Source organism: Tenrec ecaudatus, unplaced genomic scaffold (genome assembly GCF_050624435.1).
Source record: "Tenrec ecaudatus isolate mTenEca1 unplaced genomic scaffold, mTenEca1.hap1 Scaffold_3688, whole genome shotgun sequence".
In the NCBI taxonomy this organism is placed as follows: Eukaryota; Metazoa; Chordata; class Mammalia; order Afrosoricida; family Tenrecidae; genus Tenrec; species Tenrec ecaudatus.
In genome coordinates this window covers 32,246-52,697 of record NW_027459123.1, presented here as the reverse complement: position 1 = coordinate 52,697, position 20,452 = coordinate 32,246, and the positions used below count along the sequence as shown (strand labels likewise).

Here is a 20,452-nt window from a genome sequence, read left to right as displayed (position 1 = left end):
GTCCGATTTTATGATGAAGCCCTTCCTATGTGCTGTAGAGTGAAACGTTGAGACGTGATGGTAAACAAGACTGTCCCTGATATGGTGTAATCTCCCAGGGGAGTCTGTTTTCCTCTCCTGTAATACTTGTTATCATTAACTGCTAATGAGTCAGCTCACAGGTCTTGGAGGCCCCGGTCAAGGCATCAGTCTTTCGATGGATGTTGGACTGTATTGTTGTGATCCCCAGAAGTTGTATTATAGGTCTTTCTTCCTAGTTCATCTTCATCTGCAATTTCTATAGAAGCAGTATAGCAGCATGTAAGCCTCCACAGACAGACTGATGGTGGCAGGACTGCGGTGCGTGGGCTGGGAGCTAACTCTGGGTCTGTTGGTTTGAAGATTCTACCACTGAGACACCAATGCCCCATCTTTTCACACAGACTCAAGCCTGCTGACTCTTCATTTCAGTGTGTCATTTCAGGATCCTGCCCAGATTTTTTAAGCTTCTGAGAGATATTACCTCTGACAAGATTCTCATCTTTCAATAATCCTATCTCTACTTTGACACTGAGAATATTATACTCTATCTCTATACTCAATTTTCTGACAGCCGATAAGACATTAAAATCAAATAAAATTTGGCAATCCTTTTAAGTCCTGGCACATGTATTCCTCACATCATCACAAGAAATCTGTGTCATTTTTCAGATACACATACTAAGCTAATCAAGGTACTCTAATATTGATTAGTAAAATGAAATTCATAGTATTGGTTAATGCCTACTAATTTTCTTAAACATATTTCAACACTGTTTCAATCTTAAAATCATTCAGTCTGAAAATTTACAAGGATAAGCTAAGCAACACTAACTTTTTTTTTCTTTTTTTACATTTTATTAGGGACTCATACAACTCTTATCACAATCCATACATATATATACATCAATTGTATAAAGCACATCCATACATTCCCTGCCCCAATCATTCTCAATGAATTTGCTCTCCACTTAAGCCCCTTGCTTCAGGTCCTCTTTTTTTTTTCCCTCCCTCCCCTTTCCCCCCTCCCTCATGTGCCCTTGGTAATTTATACATCGTTATTTTGTCATATCTTGCCCTATCCGGAGTCTCCCTCCCCCCCCTTCTCTGCTGTCCCTCTCCCAGGGAGGAGGTCACATGTGGATCCTTGTAATCAGTTCCCCCTTTCCAACCCACTCACCCTACACTCTCCCAGCATCGCCCCTCACACCCTTGGTCCTGAAGGTATCATCCACCCTGGATTCCCTGTGCCTCCAGCCCTTATATGTACCCGTGTACAACCTCTGCCCTATCCAGCCCTGCCAGGTAGAATTCGGATCATGGTAGTTGGGGGGAGGAAGCATCCAGGATCTGGGGGAAAGCTGTGTTCTTCATCGGTACTACCTCGCACCCTAATTAACCCATCTCCTCTCCTAAACCCCTCTATGAGGGGATCTCCATTGGCTGACACTTGGGCCTTGGGTCTCCACTCTGCACTTCCCCCTTCATTTAATATGGTATATATATACATATATACATATACATATATACATATACACACATATACACATACATACACACACATATCCTTTTTTTTTTTTGCATGATGCCTTATACCTGGTTCCTTGGCACCTCGTGATCGCACTGGCCGGTGTGCTTCTTCCATGTGGGCTTTTTTGCTTCTGAGCTAGTTGGCCGCTTGTTCACCTTTAAGCCTTTAAGACCCCAGACACTATCTCTTTTGATAACCGGGCACCATCAGCTTTCTTCACCACATTTGCTTATGCACCCATTTGTGTTCAGCGATCCTATCATGGAGGTGTGCAGTCAATGATATGATTTTTTGTTCTTTGATGCCTGGTAACTGATCCCTTCGGGACCACTCGATCACACAGGCTGGTGTGTTCTTCCATGAAGACTTTGTTGTTTCTGAGCTAGATGGCTGCTTGTTTATCTTCAAGCCTTTAAGACCCCAGTCACTATCTCTTTTGATAGCCGGGCACCATCAGCTTTCTTCACCACATTTACTTGTTCACCCACTTTGGCTCCAGCCGTTGTGTCGGGAGAGTGAGCATCATAGAGTTCCAATTTAATAAAAGAAGGTATTCATGCATTGAGGGAGGCAACACTAACTTTTTTAGAATATGAACCAAATTGCTAATTTATTCTGTATTATTTTAATTTATGAAATAAATAACAATTCAAGTAACTTGAATTCTGTAACAAATTCTTATTGACTTGATGAGTAGTTTCATGAAATACTCTCATTTTTACACTTTAATTTCAATATTTAGTGATATAACTGGGCAGTTCATCAAATACCTGCCCTGATCACATGCTATCAGATCACAGAAGACTTTATCATCTCAGTGAAATTAAAAATTATTTCTTTTTCTGATTTGAAGGTTTAGTAATGTACAACAACTACTCCAGCCCCGAGGAGCATACAGAACAGAGAATCTCAGGCCCAGAAAATTACCCAATTCAGAAATAGTTTTCATTTTTATTTCCCCACCAAATAAATATTACCTTATTTATAAAGCAAGCTATCATATCCATAAACTGATTATTGAATTAGTTGAGGAAAATTCCCTATATGGAATATAAACTCTGAATTATCAATCCATTTGTATTGTATAGAAATATTAAATTATCAACATTTCAGAATTATTCAGGAATAGAAGAGACATATTCAAAATATATGTGAAGATCCTCTTTTTTCTGCTCGTCTCATAAATTTTAATAAATGGTTCATAAAATTCTCCATCACAAAACATTCTTGGGCTCTATGTGCAGTAAAACTGTACGTCTGCTTCTCACAGTAACAATGGTATTGGTAATAATGATAGGGAAACACTCTTAATGTTTATCTTTAAAATTACCATATGACTGAAGCAGTACAGGGATTTTAAATATAAAGAACATTTTGGAGATGGATAAATAAGATTACATTGTTAGTATGTGAAAGAGAACCAAAATTTGAATCTATGGGCCAGTGTTGGTGATTGTTGGATGCTATTGAGTCAGTTCCCAAAAAAACCAAAATGGAAAATTCTTTGCCAGAGAGTTGATGCTGATTCATAACATAGGCCAGTCAATGCTAACTCATCCTGTAGGTTCAGAACTTCCCCCTTCACGTTTCTGAGGCTGTAACTGTTTACTGGAGTAGCAAGTCCAACTTCCACGATGTCATCGGGGCTCCTTTATAAATGGTAGGGTAGCCGAAAGATTCATCGAACTTCATTGTAAACATGTGTCAGGTTGTACTCCTTGTATTGATTTTAAGATTATATTAACTCCATTTGCTGATTTATTTAGAAAATAATGAAACTAAATTGATAAAATATAAATCACCTTTTGGGGTTTGTGTTAGTCTGGGTACTTTAGAGAAACAAATGCACAGAAATGCATGTATAAGAGAGTTTTATATAAAGGGGAAGTGAACATCAAGAAAACCTCCCAACCCAGTGCTGCCCAAGCCCACAAATCCAACATTAGCCCATATGTCTGACACCAATCCACAAAGTCCTCCATCTCACAAAACACACACTATGATGCCGACTGCAGGAGGAAAGTCGAATCAGTGAATGTGTAAACATCTCAGCGCTGGCAGGGGTCTCCACACAGCTGCTCCAGCACCCAGGGCTGCATCGGGGTAGGCCCATGTGGCTTCTCCTCAAGAATGTCTTGCAGGAAGTGAGCCTGGCCAGCTGAAGTAGGGAACTGGCTAAGGTAACTGCACCCTGATCTGACCATCAGAAAACAAGAGACCTGAGAATTAGAAAGGCGAGGCTCACTGAGCCATTTATCTTTCTGTCCTTTAATGGAGCCCACATATGTTTGTCAGCCAGGTTGGCACAGTAAACTAACTACCTCAGGGTTCATGGATGCAGACCCCAAACCCACTCTCATCGAGTTGATTCTGACTTATAGTGACTACCTGACCTAGGATGTCGACCTGACCTTTAGTGTTTCCAGGAATTGAAATCTTTATGGGAGCAGAGCGCCTCATCTTTCTTTTGAGGCGCAGTCCAGTGTGTAACCAACTCTGCCACCAGGGATCCTTCATGGATGCAGAGAGATACCTAAAGGGTGTAAAGCATGGTGGTTTGGAATCATATAATACACTTCACACTCTTGAGAAAAGCAACAATAGAGAAGACGTGTACTCTCAAAGGATCGGTTTAGTAAATTATCTTTCTTCGGGATAAGTGAATACATGCCATGTGTTTTGTGTTATATAGTAAATGTTTCCTATTCTTTAATGGTAAAATTCTTTCATTATTAATGGATGACAAATACATCTCTTTTCCCCCCTTTCTCTTCACAAAGATCTTGTGATAGTTTCTTTGTGTGCCAAAAAGGAACCTGTAGGAAGATGTGGGTGGAGGATAGCCTGTCAATCAGGTTTCAGCTTGATGACCTCCTTAGGAGGTGAGACCAAGATCAATGGCTCTCTGGAGGCAGGCCTCTCTCCCTCTCTCCCAGGTGCTTGAACCAGCCAGTGAGCTGCCTGAGCTGCCTGCCCCATCTCAACAGGTGTGCTGTGGTAGCTTAGCTGTGGGATGTGCAAAGCTCTGTTCCACCTGGTGGACCTTGTCACTGTGCTGCTCCACCTTGCTCTGTCTGCAACCTGCGGGCTGACTCCGCTTGTCTTGCCATCACTGCATACACTGCAACAACTGCCAGCTACATCGTCTCACTACACCTCCAGGCTCCACCGAGACCTGCTTTGCTTCCCTGAGCTACCTGCCTCTGCTCCACCTCACTACTTCCTCATCCTACTGTCTGCTTCGTTGGCCTTGGGCTAGTGACCATGTAAATTGGAGTATCTTTTATATTAAATGTCCCATGAAAGTGAGTTGGCCTGAAATCTCTGTGTTGCTGTGCAGACTACTTTGCTGCTAATTTGTTTCACTCTATAAATTACTATCTCTGTATCGACCTATCATCTGTAATCATAAGCGCCCTGGTTTGGTTTCTGTAGAAAGCCCTGCATAACATATTAACGTAGAGCTCTTCTTTATTTTGACTGATGACCTTTCTCTGGTGTCATCTGCGCAGTGGTAAAGTAATTTTATGAAAATTAAAAGCAAAACAAGCCCAGTTTCACTAGTTTAGACATGGCGTTGTGTTGTAAGGGTTTTTAGATCGCATAGCTGCCTGGCTAAATATGAGTGATAATTACAAATTCATTATTTTTTAGGTATCTTTTTAATCCCCAGTGTTCATTGTTGGTTGTGTGTCATTATAGGTTTTGTAAGACAAATTATTTTTAACTAACATGGAAACATGCTAAATGATATCTGATGCTGAACAATTATTATAGGGAGATGTACACTGCTATCAGAGATGGTGACCAGGAGAACAGCATAATCCACTGTAATAAAGATATGCTTAAAGGCACGGATATCTGACAGAACACTTCATAGTTTTGGCATCTCTTTTTGGTGTTATCAAAATTTTAGTTTATCAAATGTGTGTATATATATATTTAGCAAGTTGGCATATTTTGCTTACCTACTGCTCTTATTTGAAAAAGGAATAACTAGAGTAACTTTCCCTACAATATAAAATTATATAAGGGGTATCCTTGCATTACTATTCAGCTTCACGTTCATTAATGGTCTTCTAACTGGGAAATATATGATTTTTCCCCATTTAGTACTTGGTTTTAAAAGTCCTCAGGACACACAGAAAGACCTTGACACCCAAAATGCCTTAAAACGGTTCTCTGTGAAAATTCCTTATTCTGAAAGGAATGCTTATTTATCTTTTATCTCTAGTTTCAAAACTCAAAACAGTATTTTCTAAAATGAATTCATGTTTTTAAAAAATCATTGACTAAGAACATATATAAAATTCTTTTTAAAATTTTAATAAATCATTTTATTAGGGGCTCTTATAGCTCTTATATCCATATATCAAATGTATCAAGCATATTTGTACACATGTTGCCATCATCATTTCCAAAACATTTTCTTTCTACCCGAGCCCTTGGTATCAGCCCTTTTTTATCCTCCCTCCAACCCTTATGGACCCTTGATAATGTATAAATTATTTGTATTTTCATATTTTACACTGTCTGCTGTCTCCCTTCACCTACTTTTCTGGTGTCCATCCCCCTAGGAGGGGTTATATGTCGATCATTGTGTTCAATTATCCCTTTCTCCCCCCACCTTTCCCCTACCCTCATGGTATCACTATTCTCGTTATTGGTCCTGAGGGGTTATCAATGCTGGATTCCCTGTGTTGAGAGTTCTCATCTGAACCCGTGTACATACTCTGGCCTAGCCAGATTTGTAAGGTAGAACTAACTTGAAGGTTTGTTTTAAATTTGAAAAATTCAAATAAAAATTTGAGGAAATGAAACTAAAACAAACCTCCAAAGTACATACCTGGATTTATAGGGAGGAAAACAGGTGTGAATACTAATAACCAATGTTTATTTTCTCTTTCCTGTCTAACATGTCTTGCCTAAAAGAGCTATTCTGCCATTTGAAGCAATAAATAAAGAAGACTTACAGTCCCAAGACTTAAATGACACACCTTGATAACCTCCAAGCTCTTCAAAAGCCACTAAAAACCAAATGGAAGCCCAAAGTCCTAGTTTTTGTAAAGGAAATAAAGGTGTAAATAAACCTTACCGTGTGAATGAATTACTTATTCTTCACCGATGTATTATTACACTCATAAATCAATTTTTCTTTTATTTGCCACTAAGCTTCAAACCCAATTAATACACTTCAACAATTAACACCTGTATATCCTGATACAGTCTTGCTTCTGATTGATGCCCTTTGCATGGCCACTAGTGAGTCAGCATCACATTTGACTTAAACATATAGAATTAACCTTATAATAAGAAAGCAAGCATACATAAAATTTGTTTATATATTAGTTACACTAATAGCTATTTTAATACACAAGTATAACAAGTGAAATATCGAAATATGATTTTTCTACTCATTTCTTTGTAACTCCTGCCAAATGATTGTATGGTACTATGCACATAGGGTGTACACAACACTAAGTGAGAGCATTGGTCAGTTTTCTTTACCACGTCCTCACCCCCGCGCATGAGCATAAGGAGCTGCAGGAACTGCCTTGCTCTTCCACGTCCTCTTCTCTGGGCTCTGTGCCTGACCCAAGGGCTGCTCTACGTTGACCGCCCAAATCTGAGAGGTGACGGGCACTGCCGTGTTTGCAGCTCCCATGGGCTCATGCCCCTCCGCACCCACCTGCCTGTGATCTTTCTGCTGCACCAGCCTGCAGCAGCAGCTTGAAGTTACGTGAGTCTGAAGAGGGACTTATGGACCGGCATCATGGACTGGAGTTCAACTGTGCCGGGATACAATTACTTGAGATACAATTCTTTCTTACACAGAAATGAGTTTCACTGGGTTTGTTCTCTAGAACACCCAGCCTAACTCATTATGGTCCAGTCATGGGACCATAAATCATAAGATGCACAGCGGAGATTCTCTGACCTCTGCCTTATGAGATTGGATTTTTCTTCCTGGGACAGCTGGAGAAAGTCGGATATAGCCACGTGCTTTGCTTGGCTGTTATCTATCAAGGACATGGGAAGTGACATTTTTGATTCTTATAAGCTGGACTTGGTTATTTCTACTGTAATGGTGAAAATAAGTGCAGAGGATGTTAAATTTGAGTTCAGGGGGAAAATATTCTTCTAGGACTTTTCTATAGTGACAGAAGGCCCAAGCCTGGTTTGGTCTTACCTGAGGCCTATGGTCTTATTGTATCTGAATCAGACAGTTAACTAAGAAAGTATTGGATTTGACTGCTTTAAGAATTATGTTTAAGATGTGACTGTACTGGGATTATGTTGTTTTCCCTACTTATTGACATAATATTTGGCAGAAATGAAGGTTGAATTTAATGATCACAGAGACTTTCTAAGCTCACTGGCTTCTTGTACAGTTGGATCTGTGAAATGGGAATTAGGAATGGCTTGCATGGAAGGTTTAGCAAAGCTAAGCCCCACTCAGTGCTTTGAGTGGCAACACGTTTGCATTTTGAAAGAATTACAAAGAGAGACAATTGCTGGGAGACAAGAAAAACAGGTGTCTTTGCCTTTTTGAATTGTGCTCCAGCAGCTTGTGCCTAAGCTGGGAACCAGGAAGAAAAGCTCCCTCTAGGATTGAAGGTCACAAAGCATCTGTGGGCAGCCAAAAATGCTTGCTAGGTGACCACCTGGATCCACTTGGTGAATTGAAGTGGAGGAAATTCAGCAACAGAGAGACATGTTGAGTTTGGACACTGATACTTTAGACTTGGTGTACAAGACTTAGAGGCCAGATGAAACAGATAAAACTGAAGTTTGAAGAGTTTTTGCAGAGTCTATGTTGATGGCATGACAGTGCTATGGAGCTAGAGTTGTAGAGACTTTGTGAAGGGCCATTGTTCTGAAGCAGAGGGAGTTCTGTGGGGGAACTCCGTAGCTTACTGTGTACACACTGACCTAGCTAGGAATGGCTAGTACTGAAGTGACCAGAACTCAACCAGATGAAGAGAAGTGATTTGACCTTGTGAGCTGGTTCACTTTGCCTGCTGACTTGATGGATGACCAATGTCGACTTGACTTCCCTTCTGTTTGAAAATTCATAAGGTTTCCACTGGAAGGAATATTCCTCACATCAAAGATCAAGCTTGTTTACTCTGAGCACTAGAGCACCAGAGAAATAGGCAGTTTAGAAGCAGAGTTCCCAAAATAGGGGAGATAAAGGCATGAAGTGGCTGGCTTACAAAGTGTCAGAGGTGGGGGAACATATGAATAGGATTATGGAATTAAGGTGTGGGTGTCAGAAAGCTGTAATCATTAGGCAGAGGATAGTTTTGCTTAATTCACCTATAGAATATAAGGCTGTGTTAGTCCAGGTAGACTAGAGAAGCAAATTCACAAACATGCATATGCATATGAGGTTTACATACAAGAGCAGTTAAATATTGAGAAAACATTATAGCCCAGTCCAGATCAAGTCCATAAGTCTGGCATTAGCCCATATGTGTGATACCAATATATAAATTGCTCTTCAGATGAAACCAATGCAGGGACAGGAAGATCATAAGCCAGTAGGTGGGAAGTCGTATGAATCCAGTGGCACTGCAAGCATCTCAGCGCTGGCAGGGGTCTTCACAGGGCTTCCCCAGCACCCAGGGCTGCATCAAGTAGGTCCATGTGACTTCTCCTCAGGGATGTCCCCCAGGGAGTCAGCCTTTTCAGTAGAGCATTTCCGAGGGAGTGAGGAGAGGGAGGAAAAATGTCTCCCGTCTCTAAGGAGGAAAATATCAGAATTCCCAGAATTCTCAGAAGGCCATGCCCACACAGAGGCCTCACTGGCTGCGACCTGATTGCCAGACTAGACTGTACGCCTTCACTCTTAGTCCTGGCAGGTCCAAAATTGGCACCAGATTATGTAACTACCACAAGGGCTTAAGTAGGGCTGGTGTATTTTCAGTAGTACCTCTGTTAGTTGTATCATATTAGGTACAAATAAAGTCAATGTTATCTCTGTTTTGAAATTATTTATGGCTAAAAACATCTGTAAAGGTGTCAAATTGACAAGTGATGGCCTGTGGTGATTGGATTACTTTATGCCAACTATACACTCTGAACTAGGGGTGGAGTCTGACCTATCAAATGTCAGTTATGATACCTCGTTGGCGATGTGGCCTTTTGTATGAGTAAGGGGCTCTGAAAACTGCCTCCCTCTCATCACTTGGCCTTCCTCCTCTTTAGGAGTTCCCTGGGCTGCTGCGTCTACCTCCAAAGGTGGCCCCATATGGGCCGCTTTACCCTGAGGACTATTGGCACCCTGATGTTTCCAGCAACCTTGGATCCACACAACTCTGCTTCCAGCAGCCTGTGATTTTCACCATTCTGTGTCACCAGTATGAACCTATGTGAGTATGATGAGGGACTTATAAACTACAATCTCAGTTATGGACTGAAGTTGGACTTGGGTGGCATGCCTTCTTTTGACAACATAAGATTACTTGTTGATATAAGCTCTTTCTTATACATATATGTGTGGGAAACAGAACCGGGAAGAGAGTATTCACGAATAAATTTTCTATGATTATGTATTAAGGAGTCTGGGAGGCTGGGGCTCCCTTCGAGAGACACCTTCACATTCATGGGTTGGAGATACATTCCTGTCAGTTTCATAAGTAAAAGTTATTCCCCAGGACGCTCCCATAATAATGTCAATCTTAAGGAGCTTGCATGCACATGCTTGTTATTATAATATATGCTTGAAAGTCAACTGCTTGAAAGCGATCTGCCTGAAGGTTGTCTGCCATCAAAAGCAATCAGACCCTAATGTCGGCCCCATGCTAAGAATAGGGTCCGCTCCCTTTTGTAAGGATCATAAATTGTTCCCCTGGAGAAGAGTTCAAAGACACCTGTGGTCAAGCCAGCTCAGAGATAACTAAGGTTCGGCTGCCATCTTGACTCTAGCATCTACTCATCTTGTTATGTATGCGCCGTCCTGTCACATGTATGCCTTTAGGATCTCCCCTTTCTAGTGTATGTATACCCCTAGCTCGTCCTCCTCTTGTTACACGTATGTCTCTAAATATAACGACTTCCTATTATGTATGTGCTTACTGTGGCTTCTTTGCCCGAAATTATGTAAGGCTGGAGAAGGTACAGTACTGCCTCATCTGGGTCTGATCTCCAATGGAAAAGGTGAGCCCATGCATGCCTTGCCCCGTGTCTCTCTAATTTACCCCTCAATCACACAACTGCCCCTCAAGACGCATCCAGATGTGGGCCTGGATCTCACATACGAGTCACTGGATTTGCTTCTCTAGACAACTCAGCTTAACACAGTGGGAGAAAGAGGATGGACCATGTTGGGAGGCATGTCTGACTCTGGGCAGTAAGAAAACCAGAGGTCAAATATGACCACCCCCCCCCCCATGCTCTTTATTATAACAGGCACCTGCTTAAACTGTTTCTTTGATAACTGTAAGTTCTTTCATGAAATTCTTAATATCTATTATTACCATTAGTTAGAATCTGACCCTTGGTCCTGCTTCCAAACACTAAGAATCCTTTGAATTGTTCTTATTTGTACACTTTCTGAGTCCTGGTGTAACCCTCGCTGTGTTGGACACATGCACCTTGGGATTCCCTCTGCGTTTACTGTGAATCCGGCTAAAGCACCTCCGCTACATAGCTTCCTTTCATGGCATTAGCTGCTGTTCTCAGCACAGCTAGTACGCCCTGGTTTACTTCCTTTGTTTTTGTTACAGGTCCATTATCCACCAACGCCGAAAACTGTCCACTAACGCTCCGAAAAAGCAAACTTTTCTTACAGAATAGGGACTTATAGATCCCTGATGCCTCTCAAAGGGGGAGAATAATTATTGTCTTATTTTTCCTATTCTTTAAAATGAAATACCTATTTTCAGTGGTTAAATAATTGCTTCCAAATGGGAGAGGGGAGAAAAGTTGTAAGGGGAAAACTCATTCCCACATTTGGGAGACTGACCTCAAGAGATCCAGGCAAGTTCTCTAACTTTCCTCAATTCTTTCTATGCAAATTCCACTCTTAGGCTTCTGAACAGAATCAACATGACTACAGACTCTGGCACTAGCTCTGAGAAGACTTTGAAGCTTTCACATTTATGTATGTGCTATGTACGTATTTGTCATTTGAAAATAAAATATCCCCAAAAGTAGCAAAGGATTGAATCACTTTCGAATTGACTGTTTTTTTTAGGATTAAATTATAATGTGGGTTCTGATCACAATAGATAGGCACAACTATATAGAAAACTGTACTTGGTATTCTATACTTCTAATGTAAACTTCTAAAATAAACATTTCACAAACACCGTGTCTCTCATCCCACAGCTCTGGTGAACAAGTAGATATTGAATGATAAATTACATGCAACAGCAATCATGTGCCAGCTATTGCCAGGATATACACTAAGAAACTGTGCGAAGATTACGGAAGTATTCCCTACATCAATAAGATTTCAGGACCAAACAACAGAACAAATGAAATGTTAACCAAGCTTTCTAATTTTCTATTCCCCACTTGCCAAATATTCAACAGAGTGCGTATTATTGCTCACAAGAATTATATCTCTACATTTAAACTAGAAAAACATGAACTCAATAAGTTTGTTTATGCCTATTTATGTTTGCCAATAATTTTCTTTACTTCTTTTTTAATGAAAATAAAATTACTTAAAAGGTGAGTGTAAATTTATTGTCATGCCTATTAAAGTTTCCTTTGTTGGTGCACATTACAAAGAAACTGACTCTACTGGCACCATTCATTTTTATTCTCTTACTTTTGCCCACATTAGAAATCACTGAGGACAATTAGCAAGGGTTTAATACATATATATATATTTTGTAATGTCCTAAGCAGTAAGCACCATGAAGTGAACTTCATGATTCGACATTATTTGTCACTCTGCCAATTTGTCTCTGTCAAAATCGAGGAAGAATAGCCAGTCTGCAGACCTTAATGAGTGTAAAACTCAAAACCTTATTATTGGATAAGGCTCTGTACCATGCCAATTCATGTAATAAAAGAACATAGGCCCAAGTAAAATGATTGTCATTGTAGAAGCATTCCTTTACAATGCCACCTTCAGGAGACTCAAGGACACACTGACAATAGAAAAACATGGACTATCCTAATTACAATGAAAGACTATCTAATATGCACAGGCCTCTGATGTAACCTGCATCAGCATCGGATCTATGAACAAAGAGTTCGTCACAGCCTTTATTTGTGCATCTTTTCATAGCCTCTTTCAGTTTCAAATGATAAAGACCCCTTGAAGACTAGCAATCACATGTTGTTTTAGTCTTTCTTTTTCATCCTTTGAGGAAACAATAAGATTTAATACAGCTGCTATCAACAGCAAACCATAAATTGATCCATCCAATAAAGTTGTCACTAACAGCCAACTCTGATAAAATAATGTCAAACAAAAAGACCACTTGCCCCTTGAAATGTACCCTTAGCCCTGAGCTAAGGAAGTTGCTTCTAATGATCTTGACAATTCTCTTTGATGAATGAAACATTATCTAAGGCTTATATTCCTATAGAGTACAGTAGTTTCTGTTGCCAGTAGAGAGAAGAATTGATTTGGTGAGATTGAGTCCTGATATAAAGTTGATAGAAATTATTTTGTAATCTAAACATAATTGATATAAATCTATAGAGTGTCAGAGTGGTCTACTAAGGTTGGAAATGTTAGCGAATTCTCTCTATAAAATCGATGCACGGTTCTAATGGAGCATTCATTTTCCAGGTCCAGGTTGCTTGCTCACATTTGTTTAGAAATTCAAACATTTCAAAGGCTCATAAGTCTTTTTATCTTCACAACAAACAAGCAAACAAACAGTGAGCTTAGTACATCAGTAACAGAGTCCAATTTTTCAAATGATAAGCGTGAGCCAGTGAGGTACAAATACTTAGAGAATGTCTCCCATTCATTGGCCCACCTTAAATCATATTTCATGAAATATCCAAAGTTGACTTCTTTGTTTATGAACCAAATAGTCACACATGTTGTGTTACAACTGTAAAAACTAATTATTTCTATGTTATAAATGGGCTCTGAAAACACACACACATCGTCAGATTTCTCTAATAGTTAAGCAGACAAAGCAACTATATACTAGCCTCGATCAATATGGAAGCTTTATTAAGAATACAAAATAATTTGAAGCTACTTTACCGATACTCTACAGAAGGTAGATAGACCAAAGAAACCTCTTTAATAAATTTAAATCGAATTTCAAGGCATGAGCCTTCATGCCTAAAAAGAATTAAAGTATTGTTTTGAAATTAAAAGTAAAAGAGGTCAGCTTCCTAATTTTTTTATTCCTGACATGGGCCTGACTTTTGGTTTTTCTATTTTAGTCTCAGCACTTGTGAAGCCTAAGCCGTGCATTTCTAGCGAAGCTTTTGTGCCTCTCACAACAGTATGAGTTACTGCTGACGCAGCTGTCTCTCCTATTCCTCTGCGTATTTCTTTCTCTCTTTTGCTGACGCCATTATGTAAAATATTGCTGGTACAGCCGTGAACCCACTTAGTACTCTCTCTTTTTTATATGGCTAACTTAAGACTTTCTCTAAAAGGAGATAATAGTATCTAAAAAGTCCATTTATTTAGGGCTCCTTCTTACAGATTGTGTGTGTTTAATACATTGGGAGCTCTCTATAAACCAAATAAGGCAAGCTACTGAAAAAAAGTGTCATCAAAAAGGAACGTATTTTAATTTTTATAATAGGAATGCAGAATTATCATCATAGGACTTGTTATTTCTCATGAATAAATGTCCTTAGTTTTATAAGGAAGTTTTCCATCTCACTGTAATGGTGTCCAGTTCTTAATGATAAAATGTAGATTTCAAAGACATATAGCTGATATCTTGATCACCACAGGTTTCTGCTCTTTCATTGCTTGACCTGTATTCTAAGAAGGGCAAAGTCTCACTTATGTTATTGAGACATGATTTTTTAAATACCCCTTACAAAAGAATGTTATCAGTGACCTATGTTGATAACAATGGGAAATGATGAAGAAATATTTTCTTTCAAAAATTTCTCAAAAACAAATTCAGTTATTTAACCTTAATCTTACTGTTCAATGATTATCAAGGATGTCATGTGTAATTCTGTTCATTATTTTTAATCTAAGAGGTACTCATCTTTTTCATAATTATGAATGGACAAGTTTTATTTCTTAATGAAGCGAAACCAACAAAAAAAAGAAAAACCTTTATCAGTATGATTAACATATCATTTGTAATAAGGACATCTTTTAATATTGAAACATAATGAAATTTTAAATCAGTAATAATCCACAGCACAATAAAAATTAAATGAAAAGTATAAGCAAAGTTGGTTAAAAGTCATCAAAAAACCAAAAGGTACTTCTGTTAATGTTTCAATATCCTTAAACATTTAAGTTATATTATTTCATTTTTGTTAAAGAATACATAAAATAATATTTCTTGTGATTATTGATATTTTTGCATATATATGAAGAATTTTTAATTACCACCAGTATCATAATAAAATAATTCTTATAAGATTTTAACAAAATTCTTTATGTGTACACCCAGCTATACAAATCTAAGTAAACATACATTTATTCAAAGTAAACACCTTGCTTTTAGAAGACATGGGCAAAACTAAAGGAACATAATTAAAAGATATCAAAAGGGAATTACCATTGCAGCATTTCCTCTGAGGAATGTGTAAGGTCACATTATTTAATCAGCATGAGTTAGTTGAATTAATGGTAAAGAAGTTGCAACATGACTTTCATATTCCAGATTTCCCCTTGGTTTACATTACCTGAACATCACACTTGGAATAATGACTTGAAATTAGATAATCACCTATTCATCTTAGTTTATAATATCTAAAAAGGTATAAAAACTATATCACTTATGATGTATCACAGATAAAATTCTATCTTTTTAAGTTGGTTAAATTTCTGTACTTAGAAATTTTTACACATTACTACTTACAATAAATTAAAATGTTAAATGGCAAACCTCCATATATCCAGGGTGCAATTTAAAATCCTTTTACTTGATATAAGCACACTTAATGTTAATATTAATAATATTAATGGAAGCTTATATAAGATGGGAAAACTTACAAAATAAGGAATATACAAACCACATTATCTCCCCATTTTTCTTACAAATGTGCTTGAACATCACTACATAAAAAACAACCAACTCGACTTCAGGTTCAAATGTGTAAGTACCTTGCTGGAGTCTGAGCAAAATTTACACTGTTCTTCATAAGTAAAGTGAACGCATACTTACATGATTTAAGCTTACTGTTATGTTACATAAATCTCTGAGCACAATGCACCAAATACTTCAGCTATGTTTTGTTTGTTTCATCACATGCAAGAAATAGTAAGGTCTCACATAGCCACATACTGAAATACAGTATACATTGAAAATATCACTTATCAATTACTTCTACCTTCTCTGTTGTGAAGGATGTTTTATCTGTATTATCAAATACCACAATGTTAAATATTTCCACTTGGATAAGATGTACTATTTCAACATCAATGTATAATAAACAAATTGCTATTTCATTGCTAATACAAGGTAACTTTTTATATCACTATCATTTCTGTAACTGGTTCCTTTATTACTAGATATGTACATTTTTCATGCATCGCTTGTATTTTCAAGCATGTTGGACCGTACCAATAGCCTGAAGCAACACCAGCTCAGCCTGGCACTGGGCTTCCATCTGACTCTGGAAGAGTGCACTTACCATGTTCCAGCCGGGGTACAGATAGTCTGTGCCAACAAATTCAAAGTAGTGAGCAAAGCCTTCCTTCAGCCACACGTCTTCCCACCAAACAGGCGTCACAAGGTCACCAAACCACTGTCGTGACAAAATGAATTGATACAGATATACTTACAATATGGTCCAGAATTATTTCATCTAAAATTAAATATATCAAACTGTAATCATCATAACTGGAGTCATTCCCCCATTGATTTTATGATCTTAAAATATGTGTGGCAAGACTGTATTGATTTATTCAACTGCTTGGTTATACTTGTCAAATACACATATATTTCAAAGAAGGATGAGAAAAATTATCAAGAAACACAAAAAGAATAGTTAATCTGAAGAAAAAAGTACAAATGAGAAAAAAAAAAGTCAATGACAGTTGTCCTCGAATAGCTGAAGGTCTCTTATGTGGATGAGAAGAAGGATTGTTTCTGGTGGTCCCACAAAGGGTGAACCAGAACCAATGGATGAAAGTTCTGGTTAGTAGATGTCTGCTGAAAGACGCCTGAAGATAGAAACTACTGTCTCCAGAGATAGTGAACAACTCATCACAGAAGGTACCAAAGCATCACCTTCCAGTGGCAAGAAATATTCACAGGAGACACCAGCTGTGTGCCGGAATGAAGGAATATTAAGGTGCTCCACACCCAATGCTACATGATATTATTATAATGAGCAACTGAGGCATAACATTCCTCCATGTCCCTTCAAGAAAAATACTGCAATTTCTCTGGCCTCTGATCAAATCATGATGCATTATTCTGAGTCCCTTTAATAGTTCAACAAAAGGGTAAATAAATATCTTTCATTTTTCAAAAGTATACATATATATGTATGTGCTTTTTATTGCTGGAAAATATATATATGTATATATTCCATGAATTATCCTAAAGATTTTGCAATCCAGCAGTGAAAATTCAGACAGCTGACATTTTATTGGGGATGGTGTGAAATGAGAAAGGCAAAAATAAAGAAGCACATGAACCCTATCGTTTCAGATTGTGATAAAGCACGATAAAATATGATCAGGGGAGAAGGTCCCTTTAGATTGGAAAATAAAACCAAAAAAAAGATCCCTCTAACTAGGTGACATGTGAGCTCAGACTTTAATGACAGAAGGAACCAGCCATGAGAAAGCCATGGGGAAGAAGATTCCAGGCAGATGTAATGGTTGGTGCCATCACTGTGGTAGAAAAGAACTGTTTAGGAAACAAAAAAGCCAACGGGGCAACAATGCCGTAGGCCAGGCGAGCCAGGAGCATTCCACAGGAGCAAGGAAGAGGCGGGTTATAAACAGTCATTAAGAGTCACAATAAAGACTGCGATGACTGAACATTCCACTATCCAAAAGTAAGTATCATTTACCCAAGAAGATCTCTAAGAAAATAAAGTAAGAGAGTACCCTAAAGTTCTTGATCACAAAATATAAAGTTTTTAAAAATAATGTTTACTTTTAAAAATGCACGTTTTACCTTTAAAATACGTCTATTGTAAGAATCACAGGAACATGAGTATTTAGCGGGAATGAAGAATGGCAGAATGGCATAAAATATAAGTAGCAGTAATAGTTGAACATTTTTGGAGGTGTCTCCTATTTTCTGGTTTGTTCTTTCACAGTAAATAGCACAGCACCACTAAATGATCACAAGGAAGTTATGTAGACTATCGAATAAAGGGAATCCAGTTTAATGAGCCACTGAAGCATTAGCAGTGCGGCCTTACCGCTACAGAACTATGCTTCTAACCAGGAGCTCCAGGGGCAAAGTGAGTTACACGCTGGGTGGTTAACTCCAAGGTCAGCAGTTGGCACACTCCAGGTGAGAAAGATGGGGCTCTCGACCCCTGTAAAGATGTACAGACTTGGAAGCAGGGGCAGTTCTGCTCAGCGAGTTAGAGTAGACTTGACGGTAGGGAGTTTGTGCTTTGTTAATGCTTCTAATTTGTCATTCATAGGAACATTCAAGGAAAAAGTGCTTTTTCCTGCAAAGAATTTTATGCTTAGGTGAAAACTAGATTCTCCCCCATGAAAGAGAAGCCCTGGATATCTGAGCAATGGCACCTCAGATAAAGAGGCGCACATCCCCAACGTGACCAGGATGCCGGTACCAGCATCTCTCCATCACAACTTCACTGCAAAAGGCAAATATCTAAGGAAAGGATCCCGAGCTCCAGAATCGTTTGCCAGTTCATTTATTGGTACTTAGCATTTCACTTCTCACTGAAACCTTTTTGCACCCCACTCTTTAAGTTTTGATAGATTATATTTTTGGTGGATTATGATAAATTAGAATCATACTGCAGCATGATAAAATGCCTAATGTTTTCAGCTAAAGCCTGTACACAGTTGTGGTAATCAGGGCAATTATTACTTCTTACTAGAATGAGCGTATGTTTTTCGGTGTGATTTTTTTTCCTTCAATAAATTCAGGATTCCATAAGCCCTGCAAAAGCTCGACGATTCTTTCCACTCATTGTAAGCAAGTGTATAAAATCAAAGTGAAATTAATTTTATCTTAGCTTCACTACAAAGTTGACTATTTTGCATATGAATTTCTAAACATGCCAAGGCAAAAAATATCAATCATTTGAGAACAAAGAGTCTACGGCTGAGTTAGTGAAAGACTTCCTAAGTGTCTGTGTAATGGGGAAAAGGGAATAGCAAATTGATTTCAGCAAAAGCACATTTTGACACGTACACAAAATTCAGCTGCATCTTGCAGCAATGCAATAAATCATTGCTATCACTGCATTTACCATATACACACCCCAATAATCACAGAGGATAAAGCAGAGCTGACAAGGAACAGTGGCCCGAGAAGGACTCTACACAGGATGCCGAGTGGCAGAGCCGCCTCATGACTCAAGTCAACGGAATAAGAGTTGCTTTTTCAATATACTGTGTGTTTGTTTTGTTTGTGCTGCCATCCAGGGGAAAATGACTTATCTTCTAGGAAGAATTAAGCAGTCCTCAGTGGATAATTAAAACTTAATTAGAAGGATGATACTTTAGCTCCTAATCTATGTATCTGAAATCATTCTACATTCTCAATCGTTTGCACATTATACTTACACCTGATCTTTTTTTTTCTCATACCTCATGAACAATGACCATGGTGACATCCAGCAAATAAGAAATAGATGACATACTGGGATCCAGTAGTATTCTTTGTTCCACAAAAATACTTAGTCCCCAGTTCTCCATAGCAGCATACGGATGCTTAGGCACAGCTAAAAGATCTAGAAACAGAATAAAACAGTTCCAAAGACTTTAATAAAAATACCAGTTTCTAAACCTGTATCCTAAAATAAATTCAGAAATCCTAATTAGAAGGGAGTATTGCTCTATTTTGGTCACTCTTTTTTTATTTCCTAAATTAACCTACCTGTCATGTCTGTATGACAGCAGAAATAGAGGCTATCCCTGTAAATGATGGTCAGATCCATTCATCACAGTTGCTTTTTAAACCCAATGATATGGGTGGCTGGAAGTATTGGCACTATTACTGATCTCGTAAGTTGCAGGAACGTAGAGAAACCCAAGGCAATAGACATCCACAAAGTCAAATGCACTGGGTCTTCTAAAGAAAATACCGTATATGCTCGTGTATAAGCACAAAAAATGTGCTGAAAAACTGAGGTTCGGCTTATGCACGGGTCAGTGGTACCCCAGCGAGGTGTAACATCTCATGGGCGATTGTCGTTCCTCCACTGTTCATTTGAAGCCCCGCTGACACTGCAGGGCTTTGAATGTTTGTTTACTCACATCTAACCAATCAGAGGCGTCCTATGACGTGGATGGCTCCAATTCGCAGAAGCACCCGTAGTGATTCACTTATGTAGACAGTTGAACTGGTAAGGATGTGTCTGTGGCTGCGCTCTGTCTCTCCCCTCGGGTCTCTGTGTTAATTCACATCCTGCATTTCCCACCCTAGGCTTACACTCGAGTCAATCAGTTTTTCTGGTTTCCCAGGTAATAATTAGGTACTTCGGCTTATATTCGGGTCGGCTTATATTCTAGTATATACGGTATTTTCAATTCAGTACTGGGCATACTATGCTCTGACTTTCACTTCCATATTTCTCAAGGATAAACAAGTATTATCTATCAGT

General features: G+C 38.7%; 1 protein-coding gene across 1 annotated transcript in view; it reads right to left on the bottom strand.

The window, feature by feature from the left end:
* The window catches only part of LOC142436499 (thyrotropin-releasing hormone-degrading ectoenzyme-like), a 30,211-nt gene extending 10,634 nt beyond the window's left edge, over positions 1-19,577 (bottom strand). The window contains exons 1-2 of the mRNA XM_075540112.1: positions 19,437-19,577; positions 16,316-16,429 (exon numbers count right to left, since the gene is read on the bottom strand). Of these exons, the coding sequence (XP_075396227.1) occupies positions 16,316-16,429; positions 19,437-19,544 (222 nt within the window). The 5' untranslated portion in view covers positions 19,545-19,577. The remainder of the gene's footprint in view (positions 1-16,315; positions 16,430-19,436) is intronic.
* Positions 19,578-20,452: the final 875 nt, after the last annotated feature.